The following is a 26,915-nucleotide window of genomic DNA, read 5'->3' on the forward strand; positions in this document are numbered from 1 at the left end:
GAGGTTGGCCTAGGGGATCATCAGCGGAACTCTCTTTGACGGAATATTTGACTTTGTGCTCCGGGTTTGATGGATTTAGTTATTCATTTGTTCAGTGTCTGTAGGACGTCACGAGTAAACTAGTCAACTTCAAAGAAGGATAATACATTTGATAAAACCGTCACAAGTCTAGGCAAACAAACGTGGGGTTTGAAGATCAGAGGAGGTAAGGGGATGAAATTATGCATACATACACACACACATATATACATATACGTATACATATATATACACATACATAAATATACATAACTCTCTCTCTCTCTCTATATATATGTGTGTGTGTGTGTGGGTGTGTGTGTGTGTGTGTGTGGGCGATATCGATGCATACATACATAAGCCTATATGCATATGTATACATATGTATACGTATGTTTATGTATACATATAAAAATATATACACACAAAGAACACACGTACACACAAATATATACATACATATATATATGTATATATATATATATATATATATATATATATATATATATATATATATATATATATATATATATGAAATCTTGATTCGTGCAGAGGAAGAGATTGTTAGGCTCATGAACTCATCCCTGAAGATTTGCTGAGAACTTGATAGTCTATATTCTTTTGGTGTCACTCTTTTTGGATGTAGGTTACTTCCAGGGTAACGCAGAGTCGATATCAATTGGTTATATATATATATATATATATATATATATATATATATATATATATATATATATATATATATATATATATATATATATATATATATATATATATATATATATACACGGAACATCCAATCTTAATAGATCTAATTTATCTCGAAGTTAACGTCATATATTCTCACACCATCAGGTGAAAGAAAATGTGGCGTAAGCCCTTTCCTCAATCTCCATTATAATGATTTTTAGTTTATTGTAAAAGAAAACTGTTGTACCGACTTTGTCTGTCCGTCCGCACTCTATTCTGTCCGCCCTCAGATCTTAAAAACTACTGAGGCTAGAGGGCTGGAAATTGGTATGTTGATCATCCGCCCTCCAGTCATCAAACATAGCAAATTGCAGCCCTCTAGCCCCATTAGTTTTTATCTTATTTAAGGTTAAATTTAACCATAATCGTGCTTCTGGCAACGATAAAGGATAGGCCACGACCGGGCAGTGATTAAATTTTCATGGGCCGCGGCTCATACAGCATTATACCGAGACCACCGAAAGACAGATCTATTTTCGGTCGCCTTGATTATACGCCGTAGCGGCTGTACAGAAAACTCGATTGCGCCGAAGTTTCTTCGGTGCATTCTTTACTTGTTTGGTATTGTATCTTGACCTCATTAGCCTCGCCCTTCAGTGTCACTGAGGTTACTTCTAATCTACCTTTTGAAATGCAGTCCCTGTTCTCCTCCCTAACCCTCTCTCTCTCTCTCTCTCTCTCTCTCTCTCTCTCTCTCTCTCCATGTTTTGATCCTGGACCTCTATACCATATCACTAAGCCTTTTAGGAATACTGTATATTAGGAACTGCAGCATCAGCTACGTCCACCTTGTAACAGCCTTGAGTGAATCTATTGCAGGATATATTAAAGGCCCTCTTTTCCCACAGCTAATCCCTCAGCAAGGACGATGGACTGACAGTAATTGGGACTGAAATCTACCAGATATCTATGCCGTTTGCATGGCAACCGAAGCACTAAGTTGCTATCAATAGACCAGCACAGACGTTCTCAAGAACAGTAACGTCACTGCCCAGTTAAAGGGAACCGTTTTCATTAAGTTACAGATACATCTCTAATGTATCTGTTCTGAATCCCTGACAATGAACAGGCACGTGTAGAGTTGGTACGATCCACAGTGCGAAATGCAAAACGTGTTTTCTTGGCGTTTGCGGCTGCTTCGGCTTCCGCTCTTGTCGTTGTGTGTGCTTTGAGTGTGTGTTTGTATGTTTGTGCATGTTTGTCTGTCTGTCTGTCTGCGGCTAAATTCAGCACCACTAACGATCTTCCTTCCTATACAATGTTTCTTCCAGCCTTGTTTTCTTGACATCCTTTTCTCCCTTGATTTCTCGATTCTTGCCCTTTCCAGAGCAAGACAGGAAAGCGAAATGAAAGGGAATTGAAAGACGCATGCTAAAAATAAGTTTCAAGCTGACTCTGCCTGATTGGATTCTAGCTGAATATTTTCCCATCCAGAACAGCAAGAACCAAAGCAACTCCCGCCACTAGTTTTGCTACCTACGTTACTAAAAAGACGAAGTTCCTTTCCCTATCTCTAACCTCAAAATAATGTTTGAGAATCTGAAAGCTGAATCCCATTAAAATATCAATGCTCTTGGTTCAAGAGCAACTAACAGCTTCTGGGAGGATCATAAAACGGGCCTGACTGGGTCCTCTTTATTGAATTTGGGTGAGCTGTTGAGTTTCCGCAAGTACAGTCAGATACAAAAGTCCGGCGGCACTGATTGTCGTTACTTTCGCGATGTACAGATGGCGCTGGGTTCGGTAATTCTAAGCCGTAGTTCCGCGGTGAGCTAGACTATGGCAATTGACGTATTCCTATGTTATTTTACTTGCTTTACAAGAATTTGAAGTAATATTTTGTCAGCCGGCTGTAACTAAACTGTAATTGACCTTTGAAGACTACACGACGGGCTAGATCTAAGCCGACATTCCGCGGCGAGCCTCCCACCCCGCTCCATAGCTAATACGGCAAAACTGTAACCAGTAAACACCCCTAGGGTATGTTAGGTTGGTATTTTTAGGGGTGTTTACTGGTTACAGTTTTGCCGTATTATTAGCTATGGAGGTGGGTGGGGGGCTCGCCGCGGAATGCCGGCTTAGCTCTACCCCGTCGTGTAGTCTTCAAAGGTCAATTACAGTTTAGTTACAGCCGGCCGACAAAATATTACTTTAAATTCTTGTAAAGCAAGTAAAATAACGTAGGAAAACGTCAATTGCCATAGTTTAGCTCACCGGGGAACTACGGCTCAGAATTACCCTGGGTTCACTCAAAGAAGTGGCAATCGGCGGAATGTTGAAATTGCCTCTGCCTTTCCTCTAAGGAACGAACTTTTCGTCCTTATCGATCCTTAACAGAATGTTGGTGTGATATCTGAGAATGGAAGGCCCTTTCCGCGTCCTTCCTCTTGATGCAGTTAAATCAAAGGCTTTCCATTCACACCTCACTTGAACTCCCTTCAACTTCGACAAAAGGCTCGTAGCCTCGGATTTTTCTCTGTATAGGACTTTGTATATCGCTTTCTAGAAATTGTGATCTACCTACAATCTCACGTTCTTGGCGCAGACATAAAGTATCGTGATTCTCTGTTGTTGTATACGTCTTACTTCTTGCCAATCAGTCCAGAATAGAGAATTCTCTGCTCCCCACCGTGTTTCCCGTATCGGTATCCAATCTTAAGATGTTGTTTGCTTATGAAGGCAATAAGTTAAACTCACTTTTCTTACATTGCATTATACACACATTTGTACATTTTTATAAACACACACATATATATACTGTATATATTATATATATACACATATATACATATATATTGTATATATGTATATATATATATACATGTGTACATATGGATGTATGTATATATATAAATATATACACACGGAGACTATATATTCATGTATATATATATATATATATATATATATATATATATACATATATACATATATATATATATATATATATATATATATATATATATATATATATATATATATATATATATATATATATATACTGTGTATATATATATATATATATATATATATATATATATATATATATATATATATATATATATATATATATATATATATATATATATATATATATATATATATATATATATATACATATATATATATATCTCACACTGAGACTATATATCCATGACCTACTTTACTGTTATTTAACCAAGTGTTTTGTAATCAAGCAGAGTTCGAACTGTCTGAACTTTGATAGAAATCGGACGTTCCTAGAATTCTGACAAATCACCAAATCTAAAAATGAAGAGTTCTGCGAAACTCGTAAATGCAACCGAGAGTAGTTCAAAGAGCGGAGCTTCGGTAGCAGTTTTGAAAGGTTGAATGAGTAAAACCTTTCGATGATCAGATTCCAAAAACTGTACGTTTTAAGATTTTTTTTTTTTTTGGTGAATGAGTACCAGCGTTAGGTGAATGCATGAGGAAGGGCGTTGGGTATGAACCTTACCCTGGAGATAAGCAAAGAAACAGGGGAAAAAGGCGTATGGTAAATATGTATGCGATGGATTGCACAGCCGAAAAAGTATGTGCACTGTGTGAGCGGGATATGTTTCTTTGTGCTCACGCAAGTGATTGCAATCATGTCTTTGCTTCATCATAGTTCCTCGTTGGACGAGTCGGTAGAGTTCTCGGATAGCACTCTGCTAGGCCCGAATTCGAGTCTCCGGCCGGCCAATGAAGAATTAGAGGAATTTATTTCTGGTGATAGAAATTCATTTCTCGCTATAATGTGGTTCGGATTCTACAATAAGCTGTAGGTCCCGTTGCTAGGTAACCAACTGGTTCTTAGCCGCGTAAAATAAGTCTAATCCTTCGGGCCAGCCTTCTCTAGGAAAGCTGTTAATCAGCTCAGTGGTCTGGTTAAACTAAGGTATACTTATTTGCTTTATCGTATATCTTATGAACTTCGTTACTGCTTACACTAAATATTAGTTATTATCTATACTCATCGAAATGAGAAATATAAATTTCCAACGTAAAATGGAAGGATTTCTAAATAGCGGTGGACGAACGACATAATTAGGGAGCATCCTACTTTGCTACGCACAAGGAAACAAGTAAATCTGAGTTCCTGAGTTCCTCGAATGAATTAGGCCAGTCTTGTAGAAGGCTCTGCATGAAATTGGCGCAAAGGGAGTTGAACTGCAAACGAGCACCTCCGTGGACAACCGGGCAGTCTGATGAACATGACTCAAATCTGTCCATTTCCACTGGTGGTTGAGTGGCTGTTCGCAAAACAGACAGCCTGGCAGACAGCAAAATGACCAGACTAAGGAAATATCCAGATTAAACGTTAGCCAAACAGAAGACTTCTTGATTCTCCTTAAGTCACACGTCAACCTTCAGTGGCCTGCGCTCCGTTGACCTCTCCAGAGATCAGCCGGCAAGGCGAAGGGAGCACCGTCTCGACCCACTTCCTTCAAATATACTCAGAGTATGTTTGAAGGACCTTGTCTCGACCAATGCATGTGCGTCACCGACTTCACCCTAACTACCTGGTAGGAGACACCACTTTTACGTCCGCACTCTGTATCTCAAGTGGATCAAGAGCTCTCGTTGGCTTAACGCCAGCTTAATCCTGGACAACAAAGAAAATAAATCAGTGCACTCTGGGAATCCCGTGCATGACTTAACTTTTACAACCTCCCGGGGAACCGTTGCATTAAGGTATGACGCTACGTCCTGGAGGACGTTTGGGACAAATGTAAAGAGACGCCTGAACTAGGATCACAATACTCGTTGTATTAGCTCCCTAAAAAGATCAAGAATTTGATATTCGATAATTTACATTAGGAATTAAGGAGTAACTGACAGTTCGCCAGAAATTAGGAAGCTATTTAGAGAATCAAATCACACAAAGCACTGTTCACATAAAGGAGGCTATTGAAGTATGGTATGTCTTCAGACATGTTCTAAAAGGGCTGCTAGGCCAAGTGGTACTTTTAAAACTGTCAAAGGGGAAGGATACGTTTTTCAGGGAAAGCCCTTGACTTACAAACGATGAAAGCAGTTTCTTAAAGAGTATTTCTGTCAAGTTTAAAAAGCAGCCAGGAAGGATTTCAAACTCATTAGGGAGCAAACTAGGTAGATATGATGAGAATGAGCCCCGTACAGATTTTTACTGATCGGATAAAGAGCTTAGATGAAAAAATGAATTCTCTAAATCTCTTTAGCTTCTGAAAGAGAGAGAGAGAGAGAGAGAGAGAGAGAGAGAGAGAGAGAGAGAGAGAGAGAGAGAGAGAGAGAGAGAGAGATAAAACCACCTCAACATTCTGAGTGACTGAATCCAGACTTGGTCCTCAAGTTTCTGAACACCTATTTGCTCTTTCTACTTATCATTCTATGTAAATATCCATCTATTAATCAGTGGACAGAATTGGGCAACGTTTATCAGACTACCTGGTCATACTATCTAGAGAAAACCCACAGACAAAAACAGAAACACTACACTCCCAGACGATATGGTAAACAAAAAGATAATAAGTGCAAACTGTCCTATGAACTGAGATGATGGAAACACTATATATATATATATATATATATATATATATATATATATATATATATATATATATATATATATATATATATATATATATAATATTATATATATAGTATATATAGCGTGATTTAAAATACATATCTACAGCATATATGTATATATGTGAATATATAAAGTATGTGCATACAAATATATATATATATATATATATATATATATATATATATATATATATATATTATATATATATATATATTTGTATGTATATATATACATTTATATATATATGCGTGTGTGTAATGTATGTATGCACATACAATGCAGATATTCATTGCACATCACAATCTTATTGGATCCAAAGCACATGAATACTGACCTCGGTTGAATACATATCTGTTCAAATCTAATAGTTCATCCGAACCAGGCTACCAATGCAATAAAGTTTGTATCCATGGAAACAGACCTGCGACATATTTTCCAGTGGTTTACGAGCATCGACATTCAGTCAAATCATCTTTTTCTTATTCAGTGGACTGAGGCTGAAACAAATACCACGGGAAGACATCAGCATGGCAATAATTCTTCTCTAGTTCTCACATTCGCGGCAATTTTGTTTTTATCCGTATTGTCTTGACGATCCATTTAGTAAGCGATTATGTTTTTTTTTTAAAGTAATATCTAATTCAGATGCCAATCTATCTGTTATTCCTGACAACTTGACGTATCCCAAAACAATAGAATAAACGATTCACCAGGCTCACATGATCCTGTGTGGTTGCATATCTATTCTTTCAGTAACGTCCAAAGGAAATACCAAGAACAAGAATACGCAGAAGGAAGGAAAGGCAGACATGGAAGACCTAAAAGAGTAAATTTTGCTCTGCTCCTGCCGCTGACATATAACGTTTGTTGAAGGGACTCGAAAACAAAACGTTCTAATCCAGCGTGCGTAGGCCACTTGGAATCGGAGACGTCAACAGTCCTTGAAGAGAACTGGAAGCGGAGGAGGGAAAATGGCTCTTCAGGAGGCCCTCTCGGGTGATTACTGGGATATGCCCTCTTGAGGGGGCAATGCCCATAAGCTTTCGACGAACAGTAAATCCTGACTGAAATTAAGAGAGGGAAATCGCTCTCTCTCTCTTTTTTAGGTTCTCTTTCGATAAATATCTGCACTATTTTTATATAAATCTTTAAGGAAAAGAAGAAACAAGTAAAAAATGCGCCGAAGTTTCTTCGGCGCAATAGAGTTTTCTGTACAGCGTATAATCAAGGCACCGAAAATAGATCTATCTTTCTGTGGTCTCGGTATAATGCTGTATGAGCCGCGGCCCAAGAAACTCTCAGAAGCACGATTATGGCTAACTTTAACCTTAAATAAAATCAAAACTCCTGAGGCTAGAGGGCTGCAATTTGGTATGTTTGATGATTGGAGGGTGGATGATCAACATACCAATTCGCAGCCCTCTAGCCTCAGTAGCTTTTAAGATCTGAGGGCGGGCAGAAAAAAGTGCGGACGGATAGACAAAGCCGGCACAATAGTTTTCTTTCCAGAAGACTAAAAAACACAAAAAACAGCATCTTTAATAATAGAACGACCATGGTACAGTATTTGTTGCGAAGAAAAAATGGTCATTAGTACCAATGCAAAGATTAGGAAATATTAAGAGGTGAGCTTATTTAGTTTGTGAATAAAACCTGAAACGCCATTTTAAACTTACCTAAACATAGAAAAACCTATTATATTCTCGTTTCTAATAACGAAAGAATTTAAGACTGAGAGAGACAGGAAAAAAGTTTTCAGTGTTACAGACACTATGTTCTCCACTACCAGTTTTTGGGAAATAAGCGATCCAGAGATTCACGATAAAACTGACCCTCTCTCCCTCTCTCTCTCTCTCACACACACACACACACACACACACCAGCGGACGAACCTAAGACTTGAAGCTGGATCAGGAAGGATATTCTCCCCCCCAGGAGAAAAAGAGATTGATTGATCTCGACGAGCTGAAGAAAGATATCAGGGCATTCGCTCTCAGTTCATATAGGCAAGTGTTTTCCAAAGTCATTTGTCCCTAGAATTGGTATCAGAGATTATAGGAAGACTATTATGAGGTGGCGTTGGGCCCCCCACCCCCCAAAAACCCGAGGTCATGCCGCTCAAAACAGACCATTAAAACTTTTTGACCGGAGTTCTTATCTTGTTGGAACGGGCTTCTCCTGCCTTCTATTTCATTTTAGGAGTGAATCTCTATCTATCTCCCTGTCTCTCCCAAATGTAGAAAGCTGCAGATAAAGTGGTCGGAATGTGCATGTAAAAAATGATTTAGAATGTAAAAAAAAGTGTCCTGTTAAGAGGAACAATGACCAATTAGTTGAAGAAATGGGGAAATCAAAGAATTTTATATATGGGGTTATATCGCTCCCCAACTAAAAATAAAATTATTTTTGTAATATCATGAGAAGCATTTGTGATCTGGCTACAAAAGTTTTATTTTTCTTTTAATCGCAGGCAATGAAGAAACGAGACGCTTTAAAACAGAATTTATAAAGGTACTGTTAATCCTATCTGATTTCCAAGAACCTTAGTATAGATTAGCTTCAAATACAGGTGTTTTCAGGAGGCTAAAACAACTAGGAAAGAATAAGTACAACTTGAACGTCTTCGCAGGGATTTTCGTATGACTAAAAAACTCAAGTCTGAGGCGACACCATATTCCTTTTGTGGGACAGTCGATGACGGAAGAGGCGGGAGAGTCGTCAATCAACTATCTTTGCAAAGAAGGAGAGAGAGAGAGAGAGAGAGAGAGAGAGAGAGAGAGAGAGAGAGAGAGAGCCTTGTGATAAAAGAGGGATTACAGTAATCTTTCTCTCCCTCACTCTGTGTCTCATGGCAGCCAAAGAAATTGGAGATGGATGAAGATTGATCGGTTTTCTTTTCGTCTGTTGGGAGATGAGATTGTAAGGGCGCTCTTCTTCCCAGGCGAGTGAGTGAGATAAGGTACAAGGTTCTTGTTTCAGGACAGGCAAAAGAAAAGCCTTACACTGCCGAATGAAAGTAAGGAATAAGGAGATGAAATGGGTGCTAAATATAACGGCGATTCCCTGAAATCGACAGGAAACTAACGACTAATAATAATAATAATAATAGATAATAATAATAATAATTATGAAGATGGTTGTTGTTGGTATATGAATGGCACATTTGTAATAAGAGAAAGACATTGCTTATGCTCTAATTGCATTCATTGTCTTATACTGAGTATTTAATTTTTATGTTCACATTCCATTTAATATACCTCCCTTAATAATAATAATAATAATAATAATAATAATAATAATAATAATAATAATGTTCACATGCTCATGTAGAACCGGTGCCTCCTTGAATGATGCACGTCATGGTAATAATGATATCTCACCAATTTGGCAATACTGCTGCTTCCCGGGCAACCATTCAGTGAGTCAGTCAGCCAGTGACCGTCCTGATGGTCATATCTAATTGTTGACCCTTGTTTATTTTGTATCACTCCACAAGATTAAACTGCAAGAACCTAACTTTATACTGGTGTTTGCTTTCACCCACCATTAGCGTTAAGCAAGAACCTCATAAACATAGTTATGATGGCCTTGGAGATGGTAGTATGATAAGACCTCCAAAGTCAGGAATGGCAACTGGCTGAAATAAGGGTTCGAACTACAGAATTAAATGAAAGTAAATGTCATTTGCAATCATATTTCTCTCCAATCCACAGCAGATGCACGAAGAATTTTACCGTCAATATGAACAAACTTTATATATTTATCAGTTGTCAAAGTCATTATTATTATTATTATTATTATTATTATTATTATTATTATTATTATTATTATTATTATTAATCGCAATGATCACGTCTACCATTCTTAAAGAGAGTTCGTGAAAAAATTCCAATCGATTTTTCCAAAAGTCCAAAATGAGCTGGAGTCTCAATGTCTGGCTCACGTCTTTTGTTCGAGTTTACAGTTAGAAATCTGTATGTATTTTACTTTGGCTTCTACGCCATTCATCTCCCCTCTTTCTATTCCCCTGCCCATTCACCTAGCATTCCATTCTCTGCCTTCGCAACCAACAGGTGTAATTGTAATCAAGTTTAAGTAATTCAGTGCCACATGCTCCCCTTCCTCTTACTTATATATACGACTTTTATTTCCAATCTTTCTGCTCCCCTTTTCAGTATAATATTCAGCCAGTCGTTCTGTAGGTTTACCTCCTGCGCTATGAATCCCGTTTCAATAATCCATTGCCGTTTCCCGGTATACTGGGAAATCCATTCACTCGCCCGAGCTGGGACTTAAGCTAAATGAATTAGCTCACAGGTTGGGCCCCTTAAATTGACTGGCTTCAGAATTCATCAAAGCCATTGAATATTAACGAATGACTGCAATGAATTCAGTTTTCCAGGGGCGGGTCATAAATGCCACTCTCTATTTGATTTACATATTTGTGAATATAATCAAGACCTCAGTAGGCAATTTGGCGTGGCCTTAACATGAAAAGGAGTTAATAGATTCCGGAGTTGACAGCTTTGCTTTGGAGAGATTTATTTATATCTTATCTTATATAACTTCCGTTCGCCTTTTCTCGTTCAGATATTGGGTGAACAGTTTTCAGTCACAAATAATACCGTTTTCCATTAAAAACCAAAAAATGCGCCGAAGTTTCTTCGACTCAATGGCGTTTTCTGTACAGCGCATAAACAAGGCCACCGAAAAGGGATCTATCTTTCGGTGGTTTCGGTATAATGCTGTATGAGCCGCGACCCATGAAACTTTAACCACTGGCTGGTGGTGGCCTGTCCTATATCGTTGCCAGAAGCACGATAATGGCTAAATTTAATCTTGAAGGAAATAAAAACTACTGAGACTAGAGGACTGCAATTCGGTACGTTTGATGATTGGAGGGTGGATGATCAACATGCCAATTCGCAGCCCTCTAGCCTCAGTAGTTTTTAAGATCTGAGGGCGGACAGAAAGAGTGCGGATAGGAAAAAGTGCGGACAGAATAAAGTGCGGACGGACAGACGAAGCCGACACAATAGTTTTCTTTTGCAGAAAACTAAAAACTAATAGGAAAAGGTAGCAAATAAAAGAGCTGTTTTTTGTGTGTAAGCCTGAAAGGTTGGTAATCAGTGTTTCTATTTTGTAAATATACATGATAATGTATGTGTCTGTCTGGTTTCAAGTTTTTTAGTTTTCTGTAAAAGAAAACTATTGTGCCAGCTTCGTCTGTCCGTCAGCATTTTTGTGTCCGCCCTTAGATCTTAAAAACTACTTAGGCTAGAGGGCTGTAAATTGGTATGTTGATCATCCACCCTCCAATCATCAAACATACCAAATTACAGCCCTCTAGCCTCAGTATTTTTTTTTTTTTTTATTTTACGTAAGGTTAAAGTTAGCCATAATCGTGGGTCTGGCAACGATGTAGAACAGGTCACCACCGGCCGGTGGTTAAAGTTTCATGGGCCGCGGTTCATACAGTATTATACCGAGACCACCGAAAGATAGATCTATTTTCGGTGGCCTTGATTATACGCTGTACAGAAAACTCGATTGTGCCGAAGAAACTTCAGCGAGTTTCTTTACTTGTTTTTACTGGCAACATTTTCAGTGTGTATGCGATTTTCGATGATAACAAAAGGATTTCCAGGGATACGGGCCTTAAACTACGTTATAATCTGACCTGGCTTATACATGTAAAATTACTCGTATATGTTGGTGAAAACATGCACATATTTTTAAGCTGTGTGACGTACGCAGTTCACCGCGATTTCTCGTATCCTAATTCTGCTAAACCGGTGTCATTAGGTTTATTGTCCATGATTTAAGGATAATTCATATTTAATAACACGCAGATAGGCTCTGATCTCCTGAAAGAATTTACGAAGTTACTTACCCTATTATATAGCACCTATCAACCGTATGAGAATGAAAAGAGACTCGTGAGAGGAATTTAGCTTCTGTTGTAGTTTCTATTAGTCTCTCTCTCTCTCTCTCTCTCTCTCTCTCTCTCTAGTTTAGCACAGACGTCCAAAAACAAATTTCTTCTGCTGCTCACATCATTAACTCAGATAGAGGAAAACATGAAAAAAGAATCTCTCTCCAATTTTCACAAAAACGCGAAAATCCACAACTTTACGTACTTCCAAGATTAGAGCCTATTTCCGAAACCTGTTTCCTTTGATAGATGAAGCAGCCGTGTGGCGGTATGGCCTAAAGTCGTTTTAATGACGTAATTAGGGCAGGGAAATTGATTGAAAATGCAAAAATCCTCCGACGGAAGGTAGGGAGTGCTTAATGATGTTTTCCGTTCAGAGATTTCCTATTTCAGTTGAACGAAAATAAAATGCTGAAGAGCGGACTGGAATAAATCATTTCTCGGAAATGTACTTCGCCTGAGGCGCTGAGTTACGGAAAAATATTGAACAGGAAAACTTTCCATTGGCCGTCTGCCGATGACGCAGGCTTCTCTTTGAGTTCCATATATAGAAAAGTTCCATTGAACGTTTGTTTGTAGTCTGGTAGTGCACTGATGGAAGACTTTGATGGAAATTATTCATAAACGTTATAGAATGTTAATACAAGTTAAGTCATTTCAGAGTATCGTCAGTGACTTGCCTGGCAGTGACTGCATTTTGGATGTAAACCAGTCAACTTTCAGAAATGGAGAATGAGGGGTTACTTGCGACCTAAATCCTCCGCCGTGGAATGTTATTGTACATCTGGAAGCGTGATTTGATCTATAAATCGGCGAAAGAAGTGCAGCTCTGTTCAAATTAGTCTCTTCGCTTACGGAGTGGAATACAAATAAGATTTTCATGACCTTTGTCTTCGTCTGTTGACTTTAACTGATTGAAAAACCTCTTTTTCTCGTTTTTCAATAGCAAGTATACACTTGTGGTAAATTTATAGTAAATATATAATATATAAATAACCAAATAAGTAATGCAAAGAACATTTAAATGAATTAATCGGTCTATTAATAATAAATAACTAAATAAATAAATGAATCAAGAAAATAATATAACGAAGACGCGACAGCAACAATTTGGCGTAAGCTGAGGCTCTCAGCGATGTCGCTTGCAATCGTGGCCTACCACCAACCGGTCGACTTAGCTGTGAGCGGTTACCAGCCCCAGCTGGAATTAAGAAAAAGGGGTGAGATGAAGTCAATTGTCATATATGTATTATGGGATGAGGTTGCATGCCTTGCGCTCTTCTCAGCCTCCACTCATGGCAGTCGACTAAAAAACAATCACTGTTTTGATCGATGGAGGTGAAAAGAAATTTTGCCCATGTGTGGTGTGGGATTTTGCAGTGACATAGGTGGCGCTTTAACTCTTTCGGTTTATTGTTATGGTCCGCCTGTATCTTAAACTTCGTCTTTAAACTTTAAAATGTATTAAAACTTCAAATAAGGACGAGAAAATACTTAAAATTAATTTCTTATGGGCGGGAATTTACTTGGGAATCTTTTTAACAAAAGTCATCAGTTTTAATGAAAGGCTTACTTACATCCCTTTCGTGGAAGGAATCATAGCACCTGGAAGTTCCACGGAATCCTAGCAACTTGAAAAGGTTGAGGACACTATTGCTTAGTGCTGACCGATCGATGTCTCGAAAAGGAACAGAGTCACAGTTACCAATCATAACTTTCCCCTTAATATTGAACTGTGCAACTTTGATATAACTTTCCTTCTTACCCTTTTGGTTCAGGTCGTATAACTTTTCCGCAACATTTGCTGGTTTCGGCCACTTTCCCCGAAGCCTCAGTGGGCGAGGCGATATATTAAAACTTTTCCTGCCTGTGGAGTGGAACAGGAGACGGAAATAACATTTGAGAGTATCTGTCTGTGATGCCGAGCTTGGAGGATCCTTCCTTCACTGATATTTTGAGTGCAAGATATTGCCACGTAGGATGAAGTTCCTACAATGGAAAATTTGAAGAATTTAATTAAAAAAGTAAATTTAATTTTAGATCCTCTGTGAATAGGAAGTCTTAGGATTTTGTCATTGCAAAACGAGAATCAGACGTTTGACACTCGAAAGGGTACTTTATTTACACTGACATTCCAAAATAAAGTTGCTTCAAAGTAACAACTGACTTCTGAAGCTGAATCAAACAAGCATTTTTAGAAGGAAGCTGATGGAATAAGCCTTTTAAAGTTTTCATGACTAGTCGTATGTTGTTTCACTTTAATTCGAGGTTATAGTTAAAAATATCAGCACTTACAGTGATAAACTGAATACACGTACTCTAATAGAGCTTTAATGCTTATTATTATTATTATTATTATATTATTCACGTTCCAATTGCTAATAAATGAAAAAGAAGCATTTGGCAATTAACACAAAGTGAACCACATGGGTCTTATTCCCTTATTATTATTATTATTATTATTATTATTATTATTATTATTATTATTATTATTATTATTATTATTATTATTATTATTATTATTGTACTTTTTTATCTTGTTATTACTTACATTCTCAACGCCATTTTTGTAACTGTAACTATTGTACTTATTCCTGTCAATGATACTTCATTTTCATGACCTTATAACCCATTTTCGAAAGACTAACATCATTTCAAAACCGAAAGCATTTACATACTAACAAAATGTAACGACAAAACGCACATTTGAGAATAAAATTCATTTAAATCTATTCAGCCATCAAGCACACTATTACGTAATAGGACACTGAACACGAGGCATTGGGTGAACAATGAACCTCTGTTATGTAGTTATGTTCGAAATTCAGAACGTAAATTACCCTTGAACCGGGTATTTTTAATTGGGTGATTAACTTCATTGTGCCACATATGGCGTGCTCGCTCTCTCTCTCTCTCTCTCTCTCTCTCTCTCTCTCTCTCTCTCTCTCTCTCTCTGTGCTTTTTCGTGCCTAAATATATCGCGAATGTTGTGAAATCGATGGGTTTGCGCGACGCATTCAGAGTCCCTCGAATATTTTAAATCCTAAAAATGGAAGAGAGAAGAGCAGAAAAACTATATAGTAAATAAAATAATATATAAGCCCGGAAAGCAACAGGGAATTGCCTCAAAAGATAATAACAACAACAATAATAATAATAATAATAATAATAATAATAATAATAATAATAATAAGTATTATTATTATTATTATTATTTCCTTCTTTTGTCACAGCAGATACCAGAATCGGGAACATGTAAGGAGAGAACTACAACGAGCTATCCTAATTCTTATTATGATCTGGTGCTGATTTCAAATGTGTCCTTGCATCACATCGTGTGCCAGTGAAAATGTATAACAGGGACTTGAATAAAAGTTGAACTCGGGAGCAGCGAAGTGGGAGTCACAGGCAGTGCCACTGATCTACTGCAGCCCTAGTAATTTTTAATGCCTCATTTTTTTATTTTTTTTTTAATTCATAATAATTACATGCGTACTTATGCGAGGTAATGGAAGTTTTACCGTGATATATATATATATATATATATATATATATATATATATATATATATATATATATATATATATATATATATATATATATATATATATATATATATATATTTATATAGAGGGGGAGTTTTACTGTTTTTAATAGAAGGCCAGTCTAAGGCTTCAGACGAGGAAAAGCACCCAAGGGTTTCGATGCTTACACATATAAATAAATCCCTTGAACAAAAATGGCGCAGGGCACGTGGCTAGCAACCTCGCTCTTTAAATACTTGGCAAAAACCAGAGGATTAAACGTTCTGCTTTCACCTCTTGCTGATGGTGAAAGAGCATTTGGCAAAGGAGGAGAAAATGTAGTATATAACCTCAAAAACGACCTCTACTTGAGGAAACATTTGAGAAGCCCCTGAAAATGATGGTCGGGTTTCCCTCTTGTGCGAGCTGCCCTCATGCTGTTATGATACGTCTCTTTTCCCTCCGGGCATCGTCTTAATTAGGTGAATGGGGTGAAGATAAAAACAGAATGATATCGCCCCTAACCGACTCTCAATTAACCAACTTTAATTACGCGGCCCTTTATCTGTCTATCTCTCTCGAGCTTATTAATACTTTTCTGCTCTTTATCTATCTATCTTTCTCGAGTTTATTATTACTTTTCTGCCTAAATTAAGAGGTATGCTGTGTGGGATGGAACAGAACTCCATTTAGATGCCAATCTTTGCGTAAGAGTTCTTTGACTTGTCCGTCCGTTACGTAGGTGGAGTTTCTGAAAATTTCATTACTGTCATGATGGCTCTTGAGATTTTTCATTTTATCCAGAATAGATCCAGCAATTTTATGGTGGGAGGGACGTAGTTGCAACCCTAGTTAGCCTTACTTCTAATGACATCTAAGACGTGGTTTTTCAGATACAAACACACACACACACACACACACACGCAAAACCACACACTTGTAACTGATGTATAGTTCTACTGGTAGAATTTTAATACTGATTTCGTATCCGTGAAAGCAAAGATTTTGTTAAGAAGTGGCCTTATTTATCATTCCCGAGGAATTACTCTCTACACAAATGATGAACGATGGATGAGAAGAGGCTGTTATTGATTCAAAAGTATTCCATTTTCATTACATTAATAGAATTAATGATAATCTTATTACCTGAAACTGTCAACTGACTTCTTTTAAAATACCAAATAGTATTCGTACTGTAGACAAATCTACGCTAAAATTTGCTAATACTGACATCGTGGACAGAGGTCAAAATAAACAAGCAAAAAATGCGCCGAAGTTTCTTCGGCGCAGTCAAATTTTCTGTGCATTGTATAATCAAAACCTCCGAAAATAAACCTATCTTTCGGTGGTCTCGGTATAATACTGTATGAGCCGCGGCCCATGAAACTCTAACCACGGCCCGGTGGTGGCCTGGCCTGTATCTTTGCCAGAAGCACGATTGTGGCTAAATTTAACCTTAAATAAAATAAAAACTATTGAGGCTAGAGGGGTGCAACTTGGTATGTTTGATGATTGGAGGGTGGATGATCAACATACCAACTTGCAGCCCTTTAGCCTCAGTAGTTTTTAAGATCTGAGGGCGGACAGAAAAAGTGCGGACAGAAAAAAGTGCGGACGGACGGACAAAGCCGGCACAATAGTTTTCTTTTCAGAAAAAAAGGAAAAGAAAGAGATAAAAATGGTTCCGTCCAGATCAAGGATAGCAGCAATTTTTAATGAAACAAGGATCGTATTTCCGTGACTGAATGTCTTCGTATTGTCAAGAGAATAAAGTTAGCTGCAATACCCTATATTATAAATGGTTCTTACTGAGGAGTCATAACTGAGAATGAGTGTTCGTATGTCTGACTGCCTAGTTGGACGCGCAGTGTGCGGAAGGCTAATGTTGATATTGTTTAATAACGGCGTAACGAAACCTTATAAGAAGAGGTGTATGATTGGTATCCGCACCAGTTCAAAAAGTGATTTCTAGTTAAACATTATAACTACGTTTGTTTTTGCGCCAACGTGCATGAAAGCATTTGTTCGTGTATATATGTATGTATGCGCGAAAATATATATGTATGTATTTATATATACATACATACATACATACATACAACACATATTTATTATATGGACACACACACATATATATATATGTATATATATATATATATATATATATATATATATATATATATATATATATATATATATATATATATATATATATATAGCTTAATACTGTCAGCGACTTCCTGAGGCTTTTGCCTAAGATCTAGTTAAAGAAAATATGAGAGAGAAATATAAAATTCTTTTTATTTTGCCTAGATCAAGATTATTCATTTGCTTTTATTCTCATGCAAGTATATCATAAGGGGTCCCACAAAGGATCCTATTTATAAACCCTTTGATCCCAGAACCTTTGGTGGACGTCTGGTGGCCGGAGAGTGGTAGGGGACTTATTTTTTCATTTGGGGTTTGGATGGGGATTCTAAAGGATCACTCAGTTATATGCTCTCGAAAACTGAGCCTTTAACTGGACTATTTCGTTCGTCAAAAGTCGCTTACAACGAGGAAAATTACAATGATATTATTAAAATCACTAAGTATTTTGTATTCGGTCTATTCAACTCTGTATCTGGGTAACTACCTTTTGGTGAATTTCTGGACTATGTATTTTGTTCTTTATAGACCATATATACATAACATTTCTAAAAAATTTTGGTTAGAAATCAAAATCTTTGATGCAATTCAAGGAAAGCTTCCAAAGACTCATGAAAAATGTTTTGGAAATAATTAACTTCATTTTTAATTTTCCTGTTGCTTCAGATTTTACTTTGTTCACCAGTTTGAGGAACTGAAGCTCGGCAGAAATCTCCAGGGTGTGAAATGTAACTTCTGTCTGACTTAACCTCCTGAATACCTTCAAACGGGAAACGTTTGACCAAAAAGATAAAGTTCCACTTGCTAATGTAAGACATTTCATTCGTTAACTGCTCGATGAAAGACGTTTATCAAATTTTCCAGATTCACTGGGTTGAATTGAATTGAATTGAATATAGAATTTGCCAAAGGACAAGCGCTGGGACCTACGAGGTCATTCAGCGCTGAAACGGAAATTGACAGTAAGAAGGTACGAAAGGTGTAATAGGAGGAAAACCTCATGGTTGCTCTATGAATCAATTGTTAGGAGAGCGTTAAGGAACGTAAGATGGAAGAAAGAGAATATGAAAGGAGGAACAGTAAAAGGAACGAAAGGGGTTGCAGTTAGGGGCCTAAGGAAGGCACGCTGGAAAGACCTTAAGTAATTCCTACTGTTCACCGCATGAGGTGCACTGACGGCACTAACCCCCTTAGGGGCAGATTCACTGGAATTCACATCATTCTAGTGAATCTGGAGAATTTTATAAGTGCACTGGAACAGATGTCGTTCATCGTGTTGTTACCACATGAAAGGATAGTCTACTATTTTTAGTTTTCTGTAAAAGAAAACTATTGTGCCGGCTTTGTCTGTCCGTCCACACATTTTCTGTCCGCCCTCAGATCTTACAAACCACTGAGGCTAGACGGCTGCAAATTGGTATGTTGATCATTCTTCCCCCAATCATCAAACATACCAAATTCCAGCCCTCTAGCCTTGGTATTTCATTTAAGGTTAAAGTTAGCCATAATCGTGCTTCTGGCAACGATATAGGACAGACCATCACCGGGCCCTACCTTATTACAATCAAGAACGCCATGATGATCTAAAAACCTTATATCTGAGTTTTCCTTCTGGACGGTTATTTGGTATAACACGTTTGGCTATTCTTAAAAACGTTTGTGAGATTTAGTAAAAATCATTGAATTTTCGGAACGGTTGATTAACGAATGAAATTTGCTTCAGGGTAAAAAAGGAGAAAAAAATGTATAACATTCATAAAACGTGCGAGTGTCGAAATTAAAATACCTTGGCACAGATATTAAATAAAACAGTTTTATGAAAAAACACTGCATTATGTGAATGTGAAAATAACCCTATTTATTTGTTTGGAATTTATTCACAGTGCCTTTTCGAAAGGGATTTTGTAATACTTTATTGCATTGAACTGAATATAGAATTTAGGCCAAAGGCCAAGCATTGGGACCTATGAGGTCATTCAGCGCTGAAATGAAAATTGACAGTAAAAGCTTCGAAAGGTGTAACAGGAGGAAAACCTGACAGTTGCACTATGAATCAATTGTTAGGAGAGGGTGGAAAGTAAGTTGGAAGAAAGAGAATATGAACGGGGATACAGCAAAAGGAACGAAAGGAGTTGCAGCAAGGGGCCGAAGGCACGCCGCAGAGAGCCTTAAGTAATGCCTACAGTGCAACACATGAGGTGCAGACGGCACTACCACTAATACCTTATTGTTATCGTTTGAATTTCTAGGAAAAATATAAAAAAAAAGAGTTTCTAGGAACCGTTACCAAGTTTGTGTACGGAGACCTAAAATACCTTGAGTAGCAGTATCCCTACCTTTTTCCGGAAGATATATATGGGGCCATTTGTATAAATCCTTTTCCCCTAAAATCTTTCCACTTTTATTGTGGGAGAGTCTCGGGACGAGGGCTATACACCATCACGGAATTTATGAGAACCATAATTTTACCTCGTTAGATCCCTTACGAAAGGTGGGAACACTTTTCTAGCGGATGTATGCTTCGCTTAACGAACATATTGTGAAGAATATCTTATAAATATCGTCAATCATTAATTTCCTTCAAAAGTATATAGTTCCACAAAATTACAGTCACTCAAATCTGCAACGCGCTAATACTGTATTTGACTGGAACATTTGGTGAGAGTGAAACGCTTTTGTTTTTCCTCTTCATTACTGGACTCACTATGTGATGACAGATGCAACATCAAGTTATTATAGTCGACGCATTTTAAGAATATCACTAGGCCACGCCCACATCCTCCCTACCACACCCTGCCAACCCAGCCAAATCCCCTCCCCTCTTTCACGATATTACTCATACGGCTGGCAACGCTGTCATTAACAGTCTCCTGCTCTTTCCCGTCTCTGGATGGGTGGTGGTAGGGGGTTGCTTCCCTCTGGGGTCTACTACTCCTCTTGGGATGTACGACCTTTCGATGCTGTCAGCAACTGATATCATCCAAGAGTGCTGTACGGTAATGTCATTCATTATCTATGGTGCCAGGGAAAGGGGGCGTGGCCGAGTGATATTGTTAAAATGTGTCGACTATAGTCTCATTTCAACTTTTAAATATTCAGTAGTTTCTCAGATGTTTTTGCTATATGTAGAGGCCAATATGTTGGGTAACCAAGTGGTCTTCTTCCCTCCTTTTGAAATGAAATAACAGTGAAAGAGGTGATATATTTACATTGCCAATAACTGATTGATTTATTTAATAGTAAACTATCTGGTGTCACGACAGCAAAGTTCATCGACACTGGAAAATATGCTAGTAATGTAAACTTTAAAAAAAGTTTCACACACAAATACATCTACGCACAATCGAACACTATCATACAATAACATCTCATAAAAGATTTAAAATGGTAACCAAAATAAAATTTATAAGTTATAAACAAAATCATAAAGCTCTTAAGACAGTATACAGTTACCTGAGTCTACCATTAAAAATGAATTGCATTTTGTTAAGGAGAAGGAATTGTTTTGTATATGCACACACATATATGTATATGTTTTATATATATATATATATATATATATATATATATATATATATATATATATATATATATATATATATATATATATATATATATATGTGTGTGTGTGTGTGTGTGTATGTATGTGTATATATATATATATATATATATATATATATATATATATATATATATACACCAGGTGTTTCCTGAAATTAGAGCCCCCTCCACAGAACAAATGGAAAGTTATGAAGCTGTCTGCTATAGCCTATCTCCAAGTACATTATTTCTAGTTTCTATTAAGCTATTTTTCATTTTACATTTCTTGTATTTTCAGACTGAGTGACGGAGTTAGATACAGCCATGGCTAACGACTCGGAGGAAATCAGATGGACTGACCGAATCCGGGCTATAACCTTCAGAGAGGCCAGGGATGCTGGCGCATCCTACATTTCACGTTCCTGGATAGATAAATACATTAAAAGAGATGAATCCTTTGTTAAAAGAAAAGGGACAAAAATCCATATGACTGTCATCGCGAAAAGAGTGAGAATCTTGGAAGGCCTGAAATCCTTTCTCAGGAGTCTAAAGACATCATAGCTGAGGCAGTGGGTAGACCAAGGAAGTCTTTACATAAATTGGTGCTTGAACTAGAAACAAAAAAGGGAAAGAAGAGAAGTTATAGTGCTGCATATCGTGAGTTGAAAAAATCTGGTATCAAGCCATTTCATGTTATCAGCAAGCCCAACATCACTCAGCAACAGAGAGAAGACTGTGCATGGTTTTGTGGTTCAGTTCTTAAAGATTGGGATGAAGCTGACTTTCTCCATGTTGCCGCATCAGATGAATTCTTCATTTACACAGTCAGGAAGCCAAATCATAAAAATGACATCATTTGGGCAGCAAAGTTGGATGATATCAGCGATGACGTGCGCTATTGCCAAGTTGTGAAATTTCCTGAATGTTTGGGAATTTTTCTGTTTCACAGCCAAACAGTTAATGTGGATCATCAAAGAAAAAGGACAGTCATGGAATGGTGAATACTTCAGCGAAACTGTGCTTACTGGTGGAGTATTTCCTTTCCTCAAAGATCCTGAAAATGTGTTATCTGTTGAAGAAGTCACATTTTTGCATGATAAGGCACCATGTTTTAAGGCTCTTCAGACACAGGAGCTGCTTCGAAACAGTGGTATCGATTTCTTCTCGTCAAGTGAAATTCCAGGTAGCTCCCCTGACCTTAATGTGTGTGAAAACATTGGTAGTATCTTAAAGGATCGTGTTGAAGTGCACACACTGAACTATGATGGTATACCAAGACCTCGACAACCTGCGAAGAGAGGTAACCGAAGTGCTCAGGGAAATGGAGTTTGAGTCTCAGCTTTTTTGCGATTTGCTGACATCATATCCCTCAAGAATGCAGCTGTGGTACAAGCAGATGGAGGCCACACAAAATATTAAATACTCAGAGAGAAACTTAAATAAATACCTGTTCTGAATTACTTTTGTTTTTGTCCATATCAATTTTAGTTGATGCTGTGGAGGGGGAGGCTCTAATTTCAAAAACACCATATATATATATATATATATATATATATATATATATATATATATATATATATATATATATATATATATATATATATATATATATATATATATATATATATATAATATATTCTGAAGCGATTGTTTTGTCTGCAAATCCTATTAAAAATTTAGTTGGTACAGGATGTGGGTTTTAAATACGTTTTCAGTCGTCAAGCTTGCAAACCCTGAGCATAGAGACCACGCAAGGCAACAGGATTAGACTTGGACAAAATAATACTAGGATCAAAACCAGGGGAAACACTGGAAGAGAAATTCAGTGAGAAATGAGAGTAGAAGAGATTAAACTCTCCATTTTGGAGTCGAGTTACAAGCTCGCCTAGAAAGAAATGAAGAGGATAAATGGATTTGCAGAATTCTGTGAAAACAGCACTGCCAACATTCCAGATTTATTTTTCCGGAAGGAGACCATTTCACCTAGAGTGAGGTCTTTCTCGCAGAACATGAAAAAGATTTTTTGGTGAAAGAGTAAAATGTTTAGTAGTAGAATAAGAAAAACCCTGATCTGTAACAGAAACAAGAATAATAAAACCTCGTAGGGGGGTAGTGCCGCCACTGCACCTTATGTGGTGTACCGTAGGCATTACTTAAGGTTGTTTGCAGTGTGCTTTCGGCCCCTAGCTGCAACCCCTTTCGTTCCTTTTGCTGTACTCCTTTCATATTCTCTTTCTTACGCTCCATCCTCTCCTTACAATTAATTCATAGTGCAACTGCGAGGGTTTCCTCTTGTTACACCTTTCAAACCTTTTACTGTCAATTTCCATTCGAGCACTGAATGACCTCATAGGTCCCAGTGCTTGGCCTTTGGCCTAAATTCTATATTCAATTCAAGAATAATAAAAGACTAACGTGCACGCTCCCTCGGCTATGTTCACATATGCGCATCTGAATTCTAACAACATTACATTACGTTCGAGATTGCAAGAGTATTCCACGTGCTCCAAAGATATATTCTAGAAATAGGAAGAGGAGTTTCAACCGGCGCAAATGGTGGGAGGTTAAAGGCCAGGTCATAGAATGGTGATAGATTGCCCCTACCGAAGAGGTAATATCCGGCTGATATGAGAAATATTGCTGCAGGATCTTTTTGTTAGCTTCATTTTCCTCAACCTTCCGCTGTGGGAGAACTGTTGCTTGCCAGTTTTTTTGTTTCGAGATGGATAGTATCTATTGTGCAGCGGAAATTTGTTTACGTTGAGAGTTCCTGGTGGTGGTTACGCTTTCTGCATTGCATCCTCGTATGTTAAGATAGGAAAGAGTCTTTCTTGTGAAGATAGTGGATTTGGTTCAATTTCTTTACTTACATTATTATTATTATTATTATTATTATTATTATTATTATTATTATTATTATTATTATTATTATTATTCAGTAGATGAACCCTATTCATATGGAACAAGCCCACCAAAGGGGCCACTGACTTGAAATTCAAGCTTCCAAAGAACATTGTGTCCATCAGGAAGAAATAAGGGGAAGTAAAGGAAAATACAGAAAAAAGGGACCCCACTTATCCAAAAAAGAAAAAAATCAATAAACAGACAAATAGATAAAAATGTATTAAAATGCAAGAAGAAAAGTAAAGTACATTATTATCCTTTTTCTTCAACTGCAAGATTCCTCAACATATATCATGGGTAAATTTGGCTGAGTCCTTCAAGAAAGGGCTTCTCCCTCAGCAAGGTATCTGGAAATCATAAAGTACTCAGAAAAGTGGCAAAGGTACACAGGCAAAATGAAGTGAAACAAACTGATTATTGATTGACTTACCGAAGCGGTTCTGGGGTTATGGACTTTCGCTGAAAATATAATTCTAACGAAAATTCATTGGACATTTAAATGTTTCCAATTTATTAAAGGGATAATTTGTTTTTATTTCGGAGATTTCAGAATTTTTTGAAACACTATTTTTTTCTTGGTGTTCTCCTAAGAAATCTGCGTACTCCCAATGGGAAAGTTTCCTATTCAAGGTCAAATTAAATTAAAATGATAAAAATGAAACTGATAAAATCAAACACTTCATCGGTTCATCCCTTTTCTTTCCTTTTGTTGGTGCTGTTACGCAACTTAATTAAAGCAATCAGTAAATTTAAAAAAATTCTTTTGTACAAAGTCAGACATTATTTCAAAGCCATAGTACATTTTCACTTCTAACGATTGTTTCAATTAATCCTTTTTATTCGCCCCTCTCCCTTTACCTTTCCCAGCTCCTTTCTTTTACTTCTTTCCTCCTTCCTTCCTCCCTTTATTTCAGCTTTCCCTTCTTCTCATTGAAAGTTCCTTCTAACAAAAAGGCCTAACGTAATCCAGGGTGGTCCGGATCTTAGCGTTTTCGGTTACTGAACCACTTTACCTACTTTTTGAGTTTAATCCTTTTCAAGAGGATTTTCTTTCGTAAGAGTTTGCAAAATCTCTCTCCTCCTCCGTAAGAGCTTGGAATCTCTCTCTCTCTCTCTCTCTCTCTCTCTCTCTCTCTCTCTCTCTCTCTCTCTCTCTCTCTCTCTCTCTCTCCCCACACACAAATAAAGATTTAAAGGAAGATTGGTCGAAACATTTCTTGCCAAGAGCTACTTCCATTTATAAAAGTATGTCTTAGATTCTCTCTCTCTCTCTATCTCTCTCTCTCTCTCTCTCTCTCTCTCTCTCTCTCTCTCTCTCTCTCTCTCTCTCTCTCTCCACACACATACACACACAAATAAAAATTTAAAGGAAGATTGGTCGAAACATTTCTTGCCAAAAGCTAACTTCCATCTATAGAAGTATCTCTTAGATTCACACAATTAATAAACTTGTATCATTAATAACCTGAGCATAATTTTAAATTAAAGTTGTGATTTCATATGAGTTCATACGCCTTCAGTGACTGTTGTTGCAACGCAAAGGACACCGGAATCTTACACATGTATTGCAACTCTCCGAAGTGTGTCGTGGTCACTGAACAACGTTTGTCACTGTTCGTAAACTGCACTATTGCAAATAGAGAAGAAAACAAATCGACTATTTTCTTTTTCTTGTGATTTCATTTTGACGTTTATTTGCATGTTAACCATAGAGAAATATTTCTATCAGCGATTCAGTGCTGCTAATCCTCATTAAATACCAAGTAATTCATACGGTGTGCGAAGGAAATAATAAATCGTTGTTCCTGAATTTCCCTCTTAGATTTAGTTTACTCTGTCCATAAGAGTTTTCAGCTGAAGCATTAAAGAAAGAATGGAAGAAAGAGTACCATTTAGCACAGTCTTTATAGAAGAAAATAAGGCATTAAACAGAAGAAGCTCTGGATAGGGTACCATCACGTTATTTATGAATGAGTTGTCCAAACCTAATGACTTCGTAGAAAGGAGGCGCAAACGACAGCTGTCAGTCATAAATTCGCCGACTCTTTGGGCGTAACTAATAAATGAGAAAAGTTTACAAGCCTTCTTTATATATGGAAGTTTTTTTTCGAAACAGTTATATTTACTTTATGATTTTCGTACTGAAAAAGAACATCAAGTTTGAAAATTTCATTTAAGGAAAGGCAAGAAAAAACTGTAAATAATATTGTATGAAAAGTTGTAAACAGATTATTATAAAAAGAAACCCATCAAAAAAAATGCGGACAGAATAGGGTACGGACGCACAGACAAAGCCGGCACAGTAGTTTTCTTTTACAGAAAACTAAAAAGGGAGAGTGAATTTTCTCCTTGCTTATGTTCGGCTTTGATCATGCCAGATGCATTCGATGAACCTATTAAGCATTCCAGAAGACCCGGAAAAATACCTGCGAAAATTCTGCTCAGAAACAAGTGCATTCTGCTTGACAGTTTGCAAAGCTCTCCAGCGTCTCTGTAAGACTTGGCCGTAGACTTGAAATCCTAA

General features: G+C 37.2%; 2 protein-coding genes across 2 annotated transcripts in view; one reads left to right on the forward strand and one right to left on the reverse strand.

The window, feature by feature from the left end:
- Positions 1-5,287, forward strand: part of LOC136844187 (uncharacterized) — a 102,088-nt gene extending 96,801 nt beyond the window's left edge. The window contains exon 5 of the mRNA XM_067113203.1: positions 5,143-5,287. Coding sequence (XP_066969304.1) covers positions 5,143-5,287 — 145 coding nt within the window. The remainder of the gene's footprint in view (positions 1-5,142) is intronic.
- The window catches only part of LOC136843914 (gametocyte-specific factor 1 homolog), a 451,321-nt gene that overhangs the window by 138,603 nt on the left and 285,803 nt on the right, over positions 1-26,915 (reverse strand). The window lies entirely within an intron of this gene.

This window comes from Macrobrachium rosenbergii, chromosome 12, assembly GCF_040412425.1.
Source record: "Macrobrachium rosenbergii isolate ZJJX-2024 chromosome 12, ASM4041242v1, whole genome shotgun sequence".
Classification (NCBI taxonomy): Eukaryota; Metazoa; Arthropoda; class Malacostraca; order Decapoda; family Palaemonidae; genus Macrobrachium; species Macrobrachium rosenbergii.